This window comes from Nycticebus coucang, chromosome 2 (genome assembly GCF_027406575.1).
Source record: "Nycticebus coucang isolate mNycCou1 chromosome 2, mNycCou1.pri, whole genome shotgun sequence".
Taxonomy (NCBI): Eukaryota; Metazoa; Chordata; class Mammalia; order Primates; family Lorisidae; genus Nycticebus; species Nycticebus coucang.
The window spans coordinates 44936546-44957380 of NC_069781.1; the positions used below are offsets into that span (position 1 = coordinate 44936546).

Consider the following 20835-nt stretch of genomic DNA (forward strand, 5'->3'; position numbering starts at 1 on the left):
GTAGACTGCCTGAACTCAGGTATTCAAGACCAGCATGAACAAGAACAAGACCCTGCCTGGGCGGCGCCTGTGGCTCAAGGAGTAGGGCGCCAGTCCCATATGTCGTAGGTGGCGGGTTCAAACCCAGCCCCGGCCAAAAAACCACAAAAAAAAAAAAAAAAAAAAAAAAAAAAGAGTCTATTAAAAAAAAAAAAAAAAAGAACAAGACCCTGTCAGGAGCTGTGGCAGACACCTGTAGTCCCAGCTACTTGGAAGCCTGAGGCAAGAGGACCACTTGTACAGGGAGTTTGAGGTTGCTGTGAGCCATGATGCCCTGGCACTCTACTGAGGGTGACAAAATAAGATTCTGTCTCAAAAAAAATAAAAATAAAAATTCAATAAAATTGGCTGGGTGTGGTGGCTCATGCCTATAATCCTAGCATTCTAGGAGCCCAACTGGGAAGACTGCTTGAAGCCAGGAGTTCAGACTAGTCTGAGCAAGAGTCAGACCCCATCTCCACAAAGGCAGGCACCTGCAAGTCCCAGCTCCTCAGGAGGCTGAGGTAGGAATATTGCTTGAGCCCAGGACTTTGAGGTGGTAGTGAGCTATGATGATGCCACTGCACTCTAACCCAGCAACAGTATGAGACTCTGAATAATAGTCTCTTTTGAGACTCAAAATAATAATAAAAATAAAATGTATTTTAAAAATATATGCAATACTCTCATATGCCCTGCTTTGTGGGAATGTTATTTGGTCTTCTTTCGGTACTTCTAAATCCTTAAAAAAAATGTTCAGACTCTTTGATCCAATTGCCTACTTTCAGAGAATTAGTCCAAAGAAATAACAAAAAATGCAAATAACATTTATGTATAAGAATATTCATCTCAACATCATTAATGATAAATGTCAGAGACAGTCTAGTAAATATCCAACACAGGGTTTTAGCTTAGTAAATAATAGCCATCTGACTGTTGGGTAATCATTTAAAATTACATTTAGAAGCATTTATATTAAGTGAAAAATATAGGATATATATATATATTAGTTGTATAAAGTCTATAATTCTCTAAAAGATGCATGGGATTTTAAATGTCAGGATGGATGATACTTTCCTTGAACGGGGATAAAATGGTACCTCAAATAAATGATTTTGAATCAACAGGTATTGAACTAATTCAGCAGATCCCCAAATGGACAATATTAAAAAGGATTCCTGGGTGGCGCCTGTGGCTCAGTCGGTAAGGCGCCGGTCCCATATACCGAGGGTGGCGGGTTCAAACCCGGCCCCGGCTGAACTGCAACCAAAAAATAGCTGGGTGTTGTGGCGGGCGCCTGTAGTCCCAGCTACTCGGGAGGCTGAGGCAAGAGAATCACTCAAGCCCAGGAGTTGGAGGTTGCTGTGAGCTGTGTGATGCCACGGCACTCTACCGAGGGCCATAAAGTGAGACTCTGTCTCTACCAAAAAAAAAGGATTCCTTATCAAAATTGTAACACAGTAACATTTCATTTCTTGAGTCACTCACCAAAGCTATTTAATCCAAAGTATAATCTCAAATATATATAATGCTTGTGATAAACACAGATATTACTTTTTAAACACTATTACTACATTCATGGTAGCCCTTTGTCATTAAGAATTTTTAAATAGGGTGGTGCCTGTGGCTCAAAGAAGTAGGGCACCGCCCCATATACCAGAGGTGGTAGGTTCAAACCCAGCCCCAGCCAAAAACTGCAAAACATTAAAAAAAAAAAAAAAGAATTTTTAAATAAAAGAATGATAAAATTTAGTTCTTGGAGGTGGCAAGGGTTAACTCTTGGCATAATAGGATTTCCATATTCAATGAATAAAATGCTCTATATACTTGTAACAAACCCCCAAAAAGTAGAAACTAGAAAAAAATGAGAATTAAGACATCTTTCCAAATTAAATATTAATTCGTGAGAAGACACAAATATTAGTGTTCAAGCCATCTAAAGCATCTAAGTACATTCCTAAGCTTCAGAAAGTACTTTCTGTATCTATGCAGCATTCAAGTCCTACCTCAATCAAAAAGAGCTCATCTGCCAAGTCTTCCCATATACCTTCCTTTCACCCCACTGCTAATGCACACACACGATACCCACACTCTCACCCATGGCCCCAGAGTTCTGGTCACACTGCTGGCACACTGCATATTACAGTAGGTTAATGTGAGCTCCTAGAGCAGTGATTTTCAACTGGTGTGCTGTTAAGAGGATCTTAGGCGCACCGTAAAAAAATTTTAAAGATTAATCAAATTATTTTCAAAAGAATTTCAAAGCATAGTAAGTATATTCTTTTTTCACTCTTTTATTTTTTTGATCAACATAATTCAAGTGTGCTGAGGAAGTTTAACTATAGTTCAAGTGTGCTGTGAGATTAAAAAAAAAAAAAAAAAGTTGAAAAATACTGTCCTAGGCCAGTGCAGTGGCTCATGCCTATAACCCTACCACTCTGGGAGGCTGAGGAGAGTGTATGGCCTGAGCTCACAAGTTCGGGGCCAGCCTGAGTCAAAGTGAGACCTTGTCTCTAAAAATAGCCAAGCATTGTGGTGGGCACCTACAGTCCCGGCTACTCCGGAGACTGAGGCAAGAGGATCACTTGAGCCCAAGAGTTTGAGGTTGCTGTGAGCTATGACACCATGGCACTCTACTGAGGACAAGAGTGAGATTCAGTCTCAAAAAAACAAAGAAACAAAAAAAAGAAACACTATGTAAGAGGTTAATTACCATTTCACAATGCATTTCTGGATCCCCAAGTTTGGGCCTGAGTTTGGGCCTGACACTTAACTACTGGTCCTCAACAACAGTTGTGCAATAAATGAAAGTCCATTATAATGAATTTCAAAGAGGGACTTTCATTTAATACAGTAAATTGACCAAATGTCTTTACTGTCTTTCCCTCTCAAAAGCACATAAAATGATAAAAGAATTAAGGGCTAGTGTACAATAGCTCCTGCCTGTAATCCTAACACTTTGGGAGGCTGAGATGGGAGTATCACTTGAGGCCAGAAGTTCAAGACCAGCCTCAGCTACATAGTGAGACTCCCTGAATCTATAAAAACAATGATTAGCCCAGCATGGTAGCATGCACCTATAGTCCCAACTACTTATGAGGCTGAGGCAGAAGGATCACTTGAGACCAGAAGTTTGAGGCTGCAGTAAGCTATAATGATACCACAGCACCCCAGCCTGAGCAACACAGTAAGATCTTATCTTTTAAAAATAAAGAATTGAAACTGTATTTACAACTCAAAGAAAGAACAGGGGCAGCAATGGACAATATAAAATTTTAGAATGTGGAAAGCTAATGAAGGGATGGTAATTGGCAGCAATGAAGTTATAAACTTAAGTGGGAAAGAAGAAAGAGAGTCAGTCTATTTTTTTTTTTGTAGAGACAAGAGTCTCACTTTATGGCCCTTGGCAGAGTGCCGTGGCATCACACAGCTCACAGCAACCTCCAACTCCTGGGCTTAAGCGATTCTCTTGCCTCAGCCTCCCGAGTAGCTGGGACTACAGGCACCCGCCACAACGCCCAGCTATTTTTTGGTTGCAGTTCAGCCAGGGCCGGGTTTGAACCCGCCACCCTCGGTATATGGGGCTGGTGCCTCACCGACTGAGCCACAGGCGCTGCCCCTAGAGAGTCAGTCTATTTTAAGTCTCTCAGGAGCCTTAAAGGGGCTCAGACTTTGGAAGCACCAAGTACTGCTGTGACAAGGCAAAAATACACAGTAACTAGAGCAGTAAAACCCTTAGGCAAAACTTTCCTCACCCACTCCCACCCTCTGTAGGAGGCAGAAGGTTTAGTTGCTAGAAAATATGAACCAGAGATCAAAAAGTGCTAAAGACACCAAGCACAGTATAGGGCAGACTGATGTGAAAGTACTTAAACAATGATTAAGTAAAGATACACTAACCAGCATTCCTCAACTTTCTTAGTCCTCAAGTCCTTCAATTATCTAGGGAAACTAACTTATCAGACCTTCACACTTTGACATTTTGTAGAGTTCTCCTGAAAGCCAACTAACCCATAATGAAGCTTAATGATCAGCAAGCACACCCCCAACACACAATCACTCTTAAGTGTGAATAAAAAGCTGAAGCCACCAACATGAAAGATACCAAATCAAGAGAGGGAACAGAAAACACACTTGACAGTTTAAAATAAGGTAAAGTAAAAATTTTATTTAAAAGGTTGTGAATTGGATATATCCCAGAAAGTAAAACATAAACACAAAGAGCTTGAAAACAGGAAAGGATAGAAAATTAAGAGCATCAAAGAGATCAATAAAACAATCAGTTCATAAGAATTCCAAAAAAAGGCTCAGCGACCACAGGTCAGTGATTAGGGTGCTGGCCATATACCCTGGGCTGGTGGGTTCCAGCCAGGGCCTGCTAAACAACAATGAAAACAACAACAAAAAAAATAGCCAGGGTTGTGGTGGGCACCTGTAGTCCCAGCTGCTTGCTAGGCTAAGCCAAGAGAATTGCTTAAGCCCAAGAGTTTAAGGTTGCTGTGAGCTATGATGTCATAGCACTCTACCGAGGGTGACATACTGAAACTATCTCAAAAAAAAAAAAGAAAAATCTCAAAAAAATTTTGTTTCATTTCCTAGGATTTTAAAACTGAGTTGAACCTCAATTTCAAAGGATCCAGAAGGGTCTAGTACAATGAACGAACAAGACACATCACTGATAAATTTCAAGTCTCCAAAGATGAAGAAAAGATCCCAAAAGCTTCCAGAAGGGGAGGTAGAGGGAACAAAACTAGAACACAGAATGCTATCGGAATGCCAGAAATCAGTGGAGCTTATACTTCAATAAAAAAAGTTAAATAAAGGGGAAAAAAGGAATAATGTCTTGAAAATTATAAAGGAAAATGAACTTTCAATTAAGAAAACTAAAACCGGGCGGCACCTGTGGCTCAGTGGGTAGGGTGCAGGCCCCATATACCGAGGGTGGCCAGTTCAAACCCAGCCCCAGCCAAACTGCAACAAAAAAGTAACTCGGCGTTGTGGCAGGCGCCTGTAGTCCCAGCTACTCAGGAGGCTGAGGCAAGAGAATCGCCTAAGCCCCGGAGTTGGAGGTTGCTGTGAGCTGTGACGTCACAGCACTCTACCAAGGGTGACAAAGTGAGACTCTATCTCTAAAAAAAAAATAAATAAATAATAAAGAAAACTAAAACCAGCCAAACTGTTACTCAATTATCAGAGTAAAATTAAAATATTTTTAGATATGCAAGGACTTAAAACTGATAGGCTAATTAATATGTAAATTATCATTAGGTGTTCAATAGCTCTCTTGGAGCATTTAGATAAAATTAGCAATAGGTTACAAAGAAACTATACAAATTTCAAAAACAGGATAGTTTAACTAAAAGAAACAAAATGCCACAAAAAAAAAGAAAAGGAAGGGCCGCACCCAAAGCTCAGTGAGTAGGGCGCCGGCCACGTATACCGAGGCTGGCCAGTTTGAACCCGGCCTGAGCCAGCTAAACCAACAATTACAACTGCAATAGGAGGGAAAAAAAAAAAAAATAGCTGGGCATGTGGTGGGCACCTGTAGTCCCAGCTACTTGGGAAGCTGAGGCAAGAGGATCACTTAAGCCCAAGAGTTTGAGGTTGCTGTGAGCTGTGACGCCACAGCACTCTACCCAGGCTGACAGCTTGAGACTCTGTCTCAAAAAAAAAAAAAGCAATCACACTGTACTCTCTGAACTTGGCAATAAATATTTACCCAATCATAACAATGTGAACAATAACATTAATACAAAATTTGTGATAATATGATGGAGGATAAGTGAAGGGGGTGGAGAAGGGGCTGCTACAATAGCTACATCCACAATTACTATAACAGGAAGTATAAAACTGTCAAAAATGGATATATTTAGGAAAAGCAATAGAATTAGAAATACAGAGAGACAGGCTGGGTGCAGTAGCTCACACCTCTGGGAAACCAAGGCAAGAGCATTCAGACCCCATCTCTACAAAAAACACAAAGTAGCCAGGTGTGGTGGTGTGCACCTGGGAAGCTGAAGCAGAAAGAGGATTGCTTAAGCCCAGAGTTTGAGGTTGCTGTGAGCTATGATGATGTCACTGCACTCCACCCTGGGCCTCAGAGCAAAACCCTGTCTGAAAAGAAAAGGAGAAGAGGAAGGTAGAAAGAAGAGAAGAGAAGAGAGAAATACAAAGACAAATCCCTGCAGAAACAGCTTAATGAGCTCAAAGTGCCTGACTATGGAAAGCAAAATTGAAAAACAGGGAGAGGTGAAGCAAAGAAAACTACTATTTTCCAATAAAAGCCTTTAAAAAGATACTTGATATCATAAAAATGTGTTTATATTACTTTGACAAAATATTTTTAAAAGATAGAAGAAAGAAAACTTTTGTATTACAATGTAAGAAATGAACGATGGATTTGACTACTTAAAATCTAAAGGATTCTGTATGTCAAAAATTATTTAAAGATGGGGGTCACGGTGTACGGCACACTTTTTAGGGGCGGGACACAAGTATAAGAGGGACTTTATCTAACAAATGCAATCAGTATAACCTAATTCTTTGTATTCTCAATGAATCCCAAACAATAAAAAAAAAATTTTAAATACAATTTAAAAGCAAATAGGCACTATTCTTCGTTTATTGGCCACAGAAAATTCAGAGCTCAGAAGTGTAAGGGAAAAAAGCAAAAAGATTTTCCTGAATTAACTGTGAAAGACAAAGGAATTTTCCACACCTGAAGAAACAGAACACAATGACAAAATTAGCCTAACTCCTGAGCAAAGCTAGGCAGTGGAAATCCACGTTGGCTAGGCCAGGCAATAGAGGCTGGACTTGAGTAAGGACACATTACAAGACTGTTCCAACTAGTCTGAGTATCACAGCGAGACCCCATCCCACATTATGATCCCATGGATTCTCAACTTCTAAGATTAAACTTAAAGAAAAAGTAAAACATGTAATCAAAATCCAAAAAATGAGACTCAAATACTGGGCCTAAACAATCAACAAAAACCAAATCCCAGGAACACTACCCTGGGAGTTCCCCTATGAAGGGTGTATATAGCCCAGGTGACCACTACACCACCCCCACCTCATCACTAGCTATCCTGGAGAGAATGCTTCCCTTTATGGGCCTCAAAAACTAACAGGAAGATAGAGGACCAGGATGGAAACCAGGCTTTACTCCCTTAGAAGAAAAACAGAACTCCAGTTCTGTTTATACCTGCCCACTGAAAGCAGCAAATCCTCAAGCCAGCAAAAAGCAGGCCCCTTCTATTTCGAAATGAACAGGCCAAGGGCGGTGCCTGTGGCTCAAAGGGTAGGGCGCCAGCCCCATATTCCGGAGGTTGCGGGTTCAAACCCAACCCTGGCCAAAAAAAAAAGAAATGAACAGGCCAGAAAGAATCTCCCCAATCAATTGGTCAAAGAACTACAAGTGTTCTGATTTGAGAGAAATCTCTACTGTTTATTGGCTTTGGCCTCTAAATATTCGACCAAAATTTAATTAAACTTTAAATAAGGGGTAAGGAGAGTTAGCTCAGGATCCCTGATCTTTTCCAGGGTGCTTTTAATTTTTCTAAAGCATACAAGGAATCATGAGTATAATGCTGAACTGAGCCCAAAAAATGACCAACAAGAATTAAGATGAAGCCCACTCCAAGGAGAAAATACTGGTGTGCTGCACTCTATCACATTTATCTGGCCCAATGTCCATGGAAGCTTACAAGAAGTTGTGAGCTCTCCAACAATGGAAATACACAATCATTTACCAAGAATGCTACTACTGGCTTGGTGCCTGTAGCACAGTGGTTATGGAGCCAGCCACATACACCCAGGCTGGCAGGTTCGAACCCCACCCGGGCCAGCTAACCAACAATGAAAAGTGCAACAAAAAATAGCCGGGCATTTTGTTGGGCATCTGTAGTCACAGCTACTTGGGAGGCTGAGGCAAGAGAATCACTTATAAGCCCAAGAGTTTGAGGCTGCTGTGAGCTGTGATGCCATAGCAATCTACTACCGAGGGTGACATAGTGAGACTCTGTCTCAAAAAATAAAAAAAAAGAATGCTACTACTAGGACCTTGCACTTTTTGTAAAGCAGGCCAAGATTTAATCATTTTACCAGCTAACAGCAGACTTGTAGTCTCTAATACATACCCCACCAATACAATTAGGCTCCTTTCTGGCTCCAAAAAGTCTCTTGATGTGCTTTGTTATTTAAAAATATGAAAGTTCTTGCATTTCTCTGTGATTCCTATTCTAGAATGAAATAATGTGTTGTTCTGTGCTGCTGAAACAGCCACACCAAGAGCTAAGCCTGGGCAGCGCCTGTGGCTCAAAGGAGTAGGTCACCAGCCCCATATACCAGAAGTGGTGGGTTTAAACCTGACCCCAGCCAAAAAAAAAAAGAGCTAAGCCTATTTTTGGGACAAATGAAGGACTCTGACTGCATTAGCAATGTTTTTATATGACAAATCAAATTTTTAAGGATATAAATTGCGCTTCCTTTTTTTTTTTTTTTTTGAGACAGTCTGACTCTGTTGTGAATACCATGGCATTAGCCTAGGTTACAGCAACCTCAAATTCCTAGGCTCAAGCAATCCTGCCTCAGCCTCCACAGTAGCTACTAATCTAGGCACCCGCCACTACACCTGGTTAATTTTTCCATTTTTAATAGAAACAGGGTGTCCCTTTGCTCCAGATGGTCTCAAACTCCTTAGCTTAAGCAATCCTTGCCTCGGCCTCTCAGAGTGCACAAATTGCAATTTTTGTTAACACTCCATCTTCTGCATTAAACCTGAGTTCCCAAGTACTACTCTCTCTTCTCCGTTCCTTTGAACAAAGCAGCACAATCTTAATAGTGAAAAAAATAAGAACCACATGATTAAAATTTGCGATTTAAAAACAACTAATTTCCACCTTTAAGCTTCAAGTTCCAAAACGAATGATCTCCCAGGTACTAAGGTACTACCCAGTGTGAGAAATGTAACCCTAACTAAGCCAAACTATAATAAAAAGAAACCATAATCAGGGCAGAATAAGATGGGGGCAAGGAAGCTGGGAGAAGAATATAATGAGCAGCACCAAGCAAGCTAAAAAGAAAAGAAAGGTAATAGAAAAAAAATTAAAAGGTACAATGAAAGCCCTTAATAAAACAAACCCAAGACATGGCAGCACAGAAAAAAACTGAGAAAAGCAGAAAATGCCATCATTTTCTTATCTTATGCCGTCATATCTTATCTTTGCAAAAGAAAAGACCCAAAAGATGCAGGAATAAACAAGCATTAACCAGGCTAGGTTCAAAGCTCACAATCCTTGTCCTCAGGAAAACAAGCAGAATTACATATACTTACATGACCAGGTCAATCTGCCATGCCTCATCTTGCCTTAAACCTCACAAAAAGAAGAATGTGAGGGAGTCAACTGCTAGGTAACTGAATTTAGAACTTTTTGGAACTCTAATTTAGGGGGGTGATTTAAAAGACTTACTGTGGGACCTGTATTTGGAGGTGATGATTCTTCCATGTACACAGACAATAAAGAGTGAGAAGGCATCTGGGAGGACATCAGGGTTGGCATCTCTGTGCCACTGTCCAAGTTCAAAGCTGAAAGCCCAAGAGTATGATGCCCATTGAGCTCACTGGCACTGCTTTGGGTGGAAGGCTTTTGGGAATTCTGGAACGTACCACTGCGGAGGCAGGATGTGCTATGGAAAGTGCTTGCCAGTTTGGCTGTCTTCTGATTGTTGTCATCAGAGTCAAGTTTAGGGAAGGACAGGGATTTGATATTGCTTACTGCAGGGATGGGGGGGAGGGACACTTTGGAAGACAGCGACATCTTTTCACAGTTGCCCAACTGTGGTAAGGTTATAAAGCCATTGGGTTTATGAAGAGGTTTGAAGTCTAGGGTCACCCGCTCCAACGATGCCAGAACCTCCTCATCCTCTAACATAGACCCAGAACCTCCTCTGGGTAAGTTATTGTCCAAAAACTGAGCCATAATGGGTCCAGTGGTTCCTACCAAAATGTTTCTCAGTTCTTCCTTCTCATCAATAGTTTTTAACTCCAGATTATCAAATGGGTCTTCTTCACACTCAAAGTCAGCAGGATTGAAATCTGCCTTTGTGTGGGGTGGGCTGAGAACTTTCTGTTTCGTGGCACTACTGCTGACCCGAGTAGGGGTGAGGATGCTATTGTGCTGTAAGCTGGCAAGGATGGGGTTAATAGGAGGTGGCATCGTGGCTCTACTGTGAGTCTTGGAAAAGCTCATTTTGCTATCACCCTCTGGGCTACTCTGTGAATTCACTTTAGCTTCTGCTTCCTCAATCTTGCACTCGGCTTCCCGCTCAGCTTCTTGGATTTTCTTAATATCTTCAGCCCACTCGATGGTCTTCTTTTCCAAGGAGAAGTCATACTGTAAAAATATAGCAAAGAAAGGAGGTATGAACCCAGGTGGCCACCCTTCCCTCACCCATTCACTCCTTCCTCACTCTTGTAAAGAGGAGAACTGGGTGAAACATATGGAATGATCCCTACTCAGGAAGAGTGAGGTTTCCAATATCCTTGTGAGATTTAACCAAAATATGTTTCCAGATTACTTCTAAAAATTAACTAGAAAGAGTTCCCACTACCTCTAATCCTACATACCAGGCAAAATTTACCTACCCCTTCCCTTGCTTGTCTCCTCGCAGGCCATCTTCCTTACTAAAATTCTTCACTGGAGGCTCAGGTAGAGTTCAGCCACCTCCTCTATGAAGCTTTCCTAATGGCCCATTCCTTCTTCTAAACTCCTATAGCATTTGTCTCTATCAGTCATTTGATACTGAGCACATGTCATCACATGTAGCTCTGATTTTTAATCTCATGTAGGCAGCTAACCCTCTTTGGGTCTCTACTATCTAGTACCCAGCACACTGTCCTAAACAGATCCCATGCTCAGTAACGATAGGCCTTGACATTTAGGAAATATAAGGTGCATGATTCTGAACATTTTTTTTGTATTAACTCCCTAGATTTTCTCAACAACCATTTAAAGTAAATATTGTTGTCCTTACTTTACAGACGCTAACCCAAGGTCAGAAAGCTAGCAAGAGGGAAAGCATGGATTTGAAACCAGTCAGTCTGACATTACACCCTTTTTTTTTTTTTTTAGTTCTAAGCTACTGCCCTGGATAAGAGGGCCGTGGCGTCATAGCTCACAGCAACCTCCAACTCTTGGGCTTTTGCCTCTGTTTTTCTATTTTTAGTGGAGATGGGGGGTGTGTGTGTCTCACTCTTGCTCAGACTGGTTTCGAACCTGTGAGCTCAAGCAATCTACCCGCCTCGGCCTCCCAGAGTGCTAGGATTATAGGTGTGATACATTACTCTTGTAAATCGCTTTCCATTAGATTATAATAAGTTATACTCAAAACTCCAGGAAAACTTATTAAGAAATCTAGACATTCAGATTGAAATTTTTTTTTTTTTTTTTTTTTTGTAGAGACAGAGTCTCACTTTATGGCCCTCGGTAGAGTGCCGTGGCCTCACACAGCTCACAGCAACCTCCAACTCCTGGGCTTAGGCGATTCTCCTGCCTCAGCCTCCCGAGCAGCCGGGACTACAGGCGCCCGCCACAAGGCCCGGCTATTTTTTTGTTGCAGTTTGGCCGGGGCCGGGCTTGAACCCGCCACCCTCGGTATATGGGGCCGGCGCCCTACCGACTGAGCCACAGGCGCCGCCCTCAGATTGAAATTTTACAGAGCAAATTACACCAAGATTACTTCATGGCTGCTTAAAATACCTTAAACTACATTTCAATTTACAAAAATTGTATTTGTATACTTAAAAGAAATATATTTATTATATAAAGCAAAATCCTCATAGACAGGAAAAAATAAAATCCTTAGCTTTCATTCTAAACCACCAGCGCTAAACAATGTGTGCATGTCCAAGGTTGGAGACACATTACGGTGGAAAAAGGACAGGGGAAAGAGAGAAAAGAAGTCTAACATTCTGAGACAAGCATTTTAGATAGACAAAACATAAGCACTTTGGATAGAAAAAACATACTAAAGAGCCCCCTGGTCATCCCTAAGCCTTTCAGCTTCAAGTAACACAAGAGAAGCCTAACAATGCATATATCAAGAAGTTAACTTAAATCCTTCAGCCAGTTGCTGTGCCCCAGAAAGACACATGATGGATCACTGTGCGTCCTTTCTACCACTAATGGAACACTGAGAAAGACTGCTGCTTTTAACGGAGAAGGATATCCAGTTTTGCAACTGGTTTGCTCAAAAAAAAAAAAAAAAACTGAGGGAGTAACCAACTTCCTATAGCCTATAAACATAGCTGTCTGAAGTTTTACTAAAAGAACAATTGGAAATTTCTGTCCCTGTCTAGAAAAAAATTTTTGAGCTTCTGTTTTTTAATTACCAAAGTAATGGAGAATAATTGGAACATAGAGAAAAATAAACCAGGTAGGAGAAAAGCAGAAATATTAAAGTAAAATTTAAAAATAGTTGATATCTCTTTTATAGTAAAACTTAAAAAAAGAATGTGGTTTGAGAGTACAGTAATAAATAATAACATCATGTAGCATTGATGGAGTACCAGGAACCGGAGTTAGCATTATAAATACATCATTTTATCTAATCCTTTTAATAACCTTAAAAGCTAATTAGCCCCATTTTACAGATAAGGAAACAGAGTTTGGAGAATTTGAGAAATTTACATAACTATTACATGGCAGTTCTAGCACATTGTGAGTGATACCAGTGGGTTGTTTTAAACCATGACACTAGGCTGGCACAGTGACTCACGCCTATAATCATACCACTCTGGAAGGCCAAAGTGGGTGGATTGCCTGAGCTCACAGGTTTGAGACCAGCCTGAACAAAAGCGAGACCCTCGTCTCTAAAGCCGGGCGTTGTAGTGGGTGTCTGTAGTCCCAGCTACTTGGGATTCAAGAGTCACTTGAGCCCAAGAGTTTGAGGTTGCTGTGAGCTACGACACCATGGCACTGTACTGAGGGCAACAAAGTGAGACTCTGTCTCACAAAAACAAACAAAAAATGACACTAGGACTAGCCCACATCATTATGGCCACCACCACCACATTCAATAGAAGTTTTCTGGATCCTGCAGGCAAGGGCTATGCATGTTTTACTGGCTCACTGTGAAGAAACGTTAGCTGGAAAATTGAGTTTGTTGGGCAGGTACAAAGGCTTATAACTGTAATCCTAGCATTCTGGGAGGTTGGATTATTCGTACTCAGGAGTTTGAGACCAGCCTAAGCAAGAGCAAGACCCCATCTCTACTAAAAATAGAAAAAAAAAAAAAACTAGCCAGGCATAGTGCTGCATACCTGTAGTCCTAGCTACTTGGGAGGCTAAGGCAAGAGAAATTTTCAAGCCCAGGAGTTTGAGGTTGCTGTGAGCTGTAACACTCTACCCAGGGCAACAGAATGAGACTCTGTCTCAAAAAAATAAATAAAAATAAAAACATTGAGTTTGTATTGTCATGTGAGGGGCTCACATGACACTATGCCTGGCTAGTTTTTTTTTCTATTTTTAGTAGAGATGGGGTCTTGCTCTTGCTTAGGCTGGTTTCAAACTCCTGAGCACAAGCAATCCATTTACCCTAACCTCCCACAGTACTAGAAAGCTTCAAGCCATCTGTCTAAAGCTCTAGGTCTGCCTGTTCTCTATTTAGGGAGGGGACCAGCACCAACATCACTGCTTGATACCCCAATGGAGACCCCAGATAGTCAAAGTTTAAGGGTGTTTTGTGTAATTAGAGAACAAAAATATTTCAAATGGCCCATACAGAAATGAAACTCATAGTCTGATCTTCTCTTTCGTCATGTGTGGGTGCTATAAGCACAGTGAGCACAATACCATGAATTTATCAGTTCTTCAGACTGGTCAAATGGGAAATTTCCTGCAAAGTGTGAATCAGCAACATTTGGGATTCAAAACAAATTTTCTGAATGCATCAATAAAGTAGTAGATAATATGAGAAACAAGACAGAATGTTTCTGAATCATACTGCTAATAGCATCATGCACACAGGTTTTTATTTTTTTATTTGTTTTTTTTTTTAAACAGAGCCTCAAGCTGTCGCCCTGCGTACAGTGCCTCGGCATACAGCTCACAGCAACCTCCAACTCCTGAACTTAAGCAATTTTCTTGCCTCAGCCTCCCAAAGTAGCTGGGACTACAGGCACCCGCCACAAAGCCTGGCTATTTTTTTGGTTGTAGTTGTCATTGTTGTTTTGGCAGGTCCGGGCTGGATTCGAACCCACCAGCTCTGGTGTATTTGTCTTAGCCACCTGAGCTACAGGCACCGAGCCCACATAGAAGGGTTTTAATGACTATTCATTATTGCCAATAAAAAATTTCTCAGGCATAGCCGGGCATTATGGCGGGCGCCTGTAGTCCCAGCTACTCGGGAGGCTGAGGCAGGAGAATCGCCTAAGCCCAGGAGTTGGAGGTTGCTGTGAGCTGTGTGACGCCTCGGCACTCTACCAAGGGCAATAAAGTGAAATTCTGTCTTTACAAAAAAAAAAAAAAAAATTTCTCAGGCAAACAGGAACAAGAACTTTACAAAGTAAATCTGTCTCTCTTCTGGCCCAATGAAGTCTCCATATACAAAAAGAATATCAACTCAGTATTCAAAAACACATAAGATGCTAGACATCATCAGTCCTCAAATCAAATCAAAACCACAATAAGAGACTTCATATCCACAAGCTTGTATATAATCACTTCTTGGAGGCGGGACACAATTATAAGAGGGACTTTATCTAACAAATGCAATCAGCACAACCTAATTCTCTATAACCTCAATACATCCCAAAAATAAAAAAAAATTTTTTGAAATAAAAAAAAGAGTTAATAACAAGAGTTGGCAAAGATGTGGAGAAACTGGAACACTTGTGCAGTGCTGTTGGGACTGTATAATGGTGTTGCCATTTACAACAGAAAAGTGTTTGGAGGAACCTCAAAATATTAAACATGGAGTTACCATATGCATATGCACTCCTATGCATATACCCCAAGAAAACTGAAAACATACATCCACACAAAACTCTGTATATAAATGTTCACAGCAGCATTATTCATAATAGCCGAAAAGTGGTGACTACCAAAATGTTCATCAACTGATGAATAAACAAAATGTGGTATATCCATTCAACACAATATTATTTGGGCCCACAAAAATGAATGAAGTACTCACCTCATTCATACAACATGGATAAACTTTGAAAACATTATGCTAAGTGAAATAAACCAGTCACAAAAGCTATATAAACACTGTAGGATTCCAATTATAGGATATGGCCAGAATAGGCAAACCCATAGAAACAGACAGTTGACTACTAGTTGGCACAGGCTGTCAGGGATGGGAGCAAAGGAAGTGACTTTTAATAGGTGCTAGATTTCTTTTGGGGGTAATGAAAATGTTCAGGAATGAGACGGTAATTATGGTTTACAACACTATGAATACACTCTATAAATATACTGAAGTATAGTATACAGAAGTACTAAGGTATACTACTATATACCTTAAAAAGGTAAATTTCATGGCATGTGAACTATACCTCAGTAGAGCTGTTATTAAAAAAGGTAACTAAACTTCTCTGATTACTCACTGCACACTATGAAAGATAAAACAAAGAATACTTTATATACAGTAACCTGGAGATGCCTTAATGCAGTGGTTCTCAACCTTCCTAATGCTACGACCCTTTAATACAGTTCATGTTGTGGTAACCCCCAACCATAAAATTATTTTCGTTGCTACTTCATAACTGTAATTTTGTTACTGTTATGACTCATAATGTAAATATCTAATATGCAGGATGTTTTTAGGGGTTGTGACCGACAGGTTGAGAACTGCTGCCTTAGTGAATCCCACAGAAACAACAACTGCAACAACAACAACAAAAACAAAAAAATACCCAGGCATTGTGGCAGGCACCTGTAGTCCCAGCTATTTGGGAGGCTGAGGCAAGAGAATCACTTAAACCCAAGAGTTTGAGGTTGCTGTGAGCTGTGACACCACGGCACTCTACCAACGGCGACATAATAAGACTGTCTCACAAAAAAAAAAAAAAAAACTCCTTTTCCTGATCTAAAGTCACACAAAGAAGAGTCAGTATTTTACTTTTCTGTTTTTCTGTGTGACTCCACTAAAAAGGTAAGCACTCTTAAGGGTAGTAAGGGTAGTGATTAAAGCATTATCTCTATCCTCAGTACCCAGTAGAACATCTCGCAAAAGCAGGCATTCAGCGAATGTGTACTGCAGAAAGAAAGTAACACAGGACTCTTTGCTACTTTCAAGAAGCAATTCAGTACATTATATATAAATGGGCTTTAAAGATGAGATACTTAAGAAAGAAGACCTCACAGGCAAAACATCTGAACACAATCTAAAAGAATAAATAGATCTTAACAGATAGTTTTTAGTATGGTAGGAAAGAGAATAGTAGGGATAACAGCTCTTGATAAAAACCAGGGTACAGGAAAGTAATGTACAAGGTATGCCAACAGATTGCTAGTCAGCTGGTCTGGAGGTGTACATGAAAGAAGGGATGAGCTAAGGTATTCTGCCGTAACGTTACATCTAGACTTGACTCAATAAGGACTGGTGAATCTCTAAACACCTTCAAAAGTTTTGTACAGAGATTTGACAATTTAAAACTTTAAGAGTATTATTCTAGAAACAATGTGAAAAACAGAAAGAAAATGCTATAAGCAGAAGGGCCAAACAAAGAAGCGACTGCAATATCCAGGTGAAAAATGAGGTAGGATGGAAATACAGTGTAAAACACATCAAAACAAAAACATTACCTAACTTGGATGACTAAGAAGAAAAGGAGGACATTAACAGAAAAAAGGAAAGAGGTGAATATGCAAGTTACATGGACAATAGGGATTTGTTTTATGCAAGGCACAGAGCCCCAGGTACATACAATCTAACAGATTATACAAAATTTGTGTGTAAAATATATGTGCACGTGTGTGTGTGCACGTGTGTATAACAATGTGAGCCAGGCAGTAACAAGAGCTATAAGAAATACAAATGAAAAGATATAGGAATACATTCATGCATCACTTGATGATGGGGGTACAATCTAAGAAATGCGTAGCTAGACAATTTCATCGTTGTGTGAAACTTTTTTTTTTTTTTTTGAGACAGAGTCCCACTCTGTCGCCCTGGGTAGAGTGCTGTGCATCATCATAGCTCACAGCACCCTCAAACTCTCGGGCTTGAGCAATCCTCATGCCTCAGCCTCCACAGCAGCTGGGACTACAGGCACCTGCAACGATGTCCAGCTGGTTCTATTTTCTTTGTATTTTTAGTAGAGACAGGAGTCTCACTCTTGCTCAGGCTGGTCTCAAACTCCTGAGCTCGGACAATCTTCCCACTTTGGCTTCCCAGAGTGCTAGCTAGGATTACAGGCGTGAGCCACAATGCCCGACATATGAACATCTTAACAGTGTACTTACACAAACCTTGATGGTATAGCCGACTACACAGCTAGGTTATATAGTATAGCCTATTGCTTCCTGGCTACAAACCTACCTTGCATATTACCGTACTGAACTTTGCAGGCGAATCTAACATAATGGTAAGTATTCATGTACATAAACGTATCTAAATACAGAAAAGGTACAGTATAAATATGGCATAAAAGATCAAAAATGGTATACCTGCATAGGACACTTACCACAAATGGAGCATGGAAGACTGGAAGTTGCTCTGGGTGAGTCAGTGAGGAATGAGTGAATGTGAACGCCTAGGACATTACTGTGCACTACTGAAGACTTCATAAACATTGCACATCTAGGCTACACTAAACTTATAAAAAATAATTTTTATTGCATAATAAATTAACTTTAACTTACTATAACATTTTACTTGATAAACTTTTAAAGCTTTTAACTTTTTTGACTCTTTTGTAAAAACATTTAGCTTAAAACATGAACACACTGTATAGCTATTCAAAAATATTTTTCTTCATACCTTTATAAGCTTCTTCTATTTTTAAAATATTTAATTCTTTACTTTAAGAACTTTTTTATTAAAAACGAAGACACACACACACATTAGCCTAGGCCTACACAGGGTCAGAATCATGACTATCACTGTCTTCCGCCTCCACATCTTGGCCCACTGGAAGGTCTCTAGGGGCACTAACATACATGGAGTTGTCATCTCCTATAGTAACAACGTCTCCTTCTGGAATACCCCTGAAGGACCTACTTGTGGTTGTTTTACAGTTAACTTTTTAAAAATAATCAAATAGTAAGTAAAAAGTGCAGTATAGTAATATATAAACCAGTAACGTCATTTATTATCATTATCAAGTATTTTGTACTAGACATGATTATATGTGCTCTACCTTCATACAATTGGCAGTGTGGGTTTATTTAGACCAACATCCCTACAGACACATGTGATATGCTACACAACAATATTATGATGGTTACTACACCACTAATGCAACAGGAAGTTTTGGGTTCCACTGTAATCTTACAAGACCACTGGGATATATATTCTGTCGCAGACTGAAACGTTATATAGCTCATGACCAGTTTTTTTCTATTTCACTATACATCAAATTCTTATTCTTTTAAGTATTTAAATGCACTAAACTTTAACTAAAAATTACCACTTACCTGTACTTCTCTGACAACCTGCAAACAATCAGGCAAGGAGAAGCCAATAGGTAGACCAACTTTAGCTGGTGTTTTGAATTTGTCTCCTATCTTAAATGGGATATCATCAAGGTAACTGAAAGTCCCTATAATCAAAAATAAAGTAGAAAATATCAGCAAAGAACTTTATTATTTGTTGTGCTATAATCTTATGTCTAGTGGATATGCACTGATTTTTGTTATCCTAAGACTAGAATTTACAAAGAGTTCCTTCCCTTTACTGCTTACCTTCTCCTGACCCTAGAACTCCAAGAAAGAAATGCTACTGAGTAAGTCTACTGAATCTTTTTAGGGTGTATTTTCAATTGACTTACTGTGAAAGCCATAGTACTCAGTGGCCTAAAAGGCCCTTTCATCATCCGGGACCTCGCTGCCCTCATCTCCTAGCACTTGCCTTCTGGCTCACTGCACTAACTCCTGGCAACCTATGTTCTCAACAATGACAAGCTCAATCCACCTCAAAAATTCTGCACTGGCTATTTCCTCTGACTGGAATGTTCTTCCTTCAGAAATTCACATTACTCACTCCCTTCACCTCCTTCAAGTCTTTGCTCAAATGTTACCCTAACCATCCAATTTAAATTTACTACCCCATCTTCACTGTAGTACTCTTGATTATGTTCCCCATAGTAACTGTTGCCTTCTAACATATAATTGGCTTTTCACTTACATTTATTATCTGACTTACCCAATGGAATGTACGCTCCTTGCAACCAGTATTTAAATTTACCTCATGCAATGATGTATCTCAAAGCCTACAGCATTGCCTGGCACAAAAGACAATTACTACTGCTGTATTGATGATAGACTTTGCACAGAAGAATTTCCTTGGTTAGGATCTCTACTTAAGAATTATTTTTAATACAAAGAATTTCTCTAAATTAAAAAAAACTACATTCGAGAATAATGTAGAAATATTTAAGCAGCATAGCACATACAAAAAAAGAAAAAGAAAAGAAAACCAGGCAAGATCATGGGAATCTGAATAGGATAACACAGCCATACACACTGAACTGCTTTCATCCCCTACAGGCTCTTTGCCTATCATAAATGCACAATCCAGAAAGACCAAAAATCATTAACTTAGTTATTAAAAGAAAAATGTCTCTTGTATATGACTCTCACTAGCTATATACTCCAAATTGGACCATGATTTCTTTTCTGGATCAGTTCTGAGTGACTAACTTACTAGCAGAACCATCATGGACAATGAAACATACTTAATAAAATAAAATCTGCTCCTTCAATATTAGTAGCTAGTAAAATAAGGCATTTTTTCTTTCTGAGCTTCACACTAGTGTATATTCCTCAGTGTTCACAGACCCAGAAAGGGCAATTATATCTCATCCATGTAGAAATCATCTTCATGGAAGATCTCAAGACTTATCATTGTTAGACTATATTTATAACATTAACATCATTTCCACTTCCTGAGGTAGGTATTCTTCTGATATACCTGAAACTCTTCATCAGGAAGAAGGTTCCTACTCTTACCCTTGGAAGAAGGGATCTCTGTTTCCCATCTAACTTCTAGCCAGAATTAAAATATCTCTCACTCAGCTATCAAATTAATTCACAACTGTGCTCAATTTAATAATCTAACACTTTTGGAACTAACTCTAATTATTAATACTCTAGGAATATCACATCCCTACCCTTAATTACTTATGTGATTATTTGTAGTTCTTTCCTTTTATCATAAGGACACTTGTTTATTGCAGCTCAATTTACAATCGCCCAAATGTGGAAACAGCCTAAATGCCCACCAACCCAGGAATGGATTAACAAGCTGTGGTATATGTATACCATGGAATACTAGTCAGCCATTAAAAAAAATGGAGACTTTACATCCTTCGTATTAACCTGGACGGAAGTGGAAGACATTATTCTTAGTAAAGCATCACAAGAATGGAGAAGCATGAATCCTATGTACTCAATTTTGATATGAGGATAATTAATGACAATTAAGGTTATGGGGTGGGAGGAAAAGCAGAAAGAGGGACGGAGGGAGGGGGGTGGGGCCTTGGTGTGTGCCACACTTTCTGGGGGCAAGACATGATTGCAAGAGGGACTTTACCTAACAATTGCAATCAGTGTAACCTGGCTTGTTGTACCCTCAATGAATCTCCAA

At 39.8% G+C, this 20835-nt stretch overlaps 1 protein-coding gene across 2 annotated transcripts in view; it reads right to left on the reverse strand.

The window, feature by feature from the left end:
• UBAP1 (ubiquitin associated protein 1) overlaps positions 1–20835 on the reverse strand; it is a 72055-nt gene that overhangs the window by 4132 nt on the left and 47088 nt on the right. The window contains exons 3-4 of one of the 2 annotated variants that reach the window (XM_053570480.1): positions 18666–18790; positions 9492–10415 (exon numbers count right to left, since the gene is read on the reverse strand). In XM_053570480.1, coding sequence (XP_053426455.1) covers positions 9492–10415; positions 18666–18790 — 1049 coding nt within the window. The remainder of the gene's footprint in view (positions 1–9491; positions 10416–18665; positions 18791–20835) is intronic. The other variant, XM_053570491.1, reaches the window with a different exon arrangement.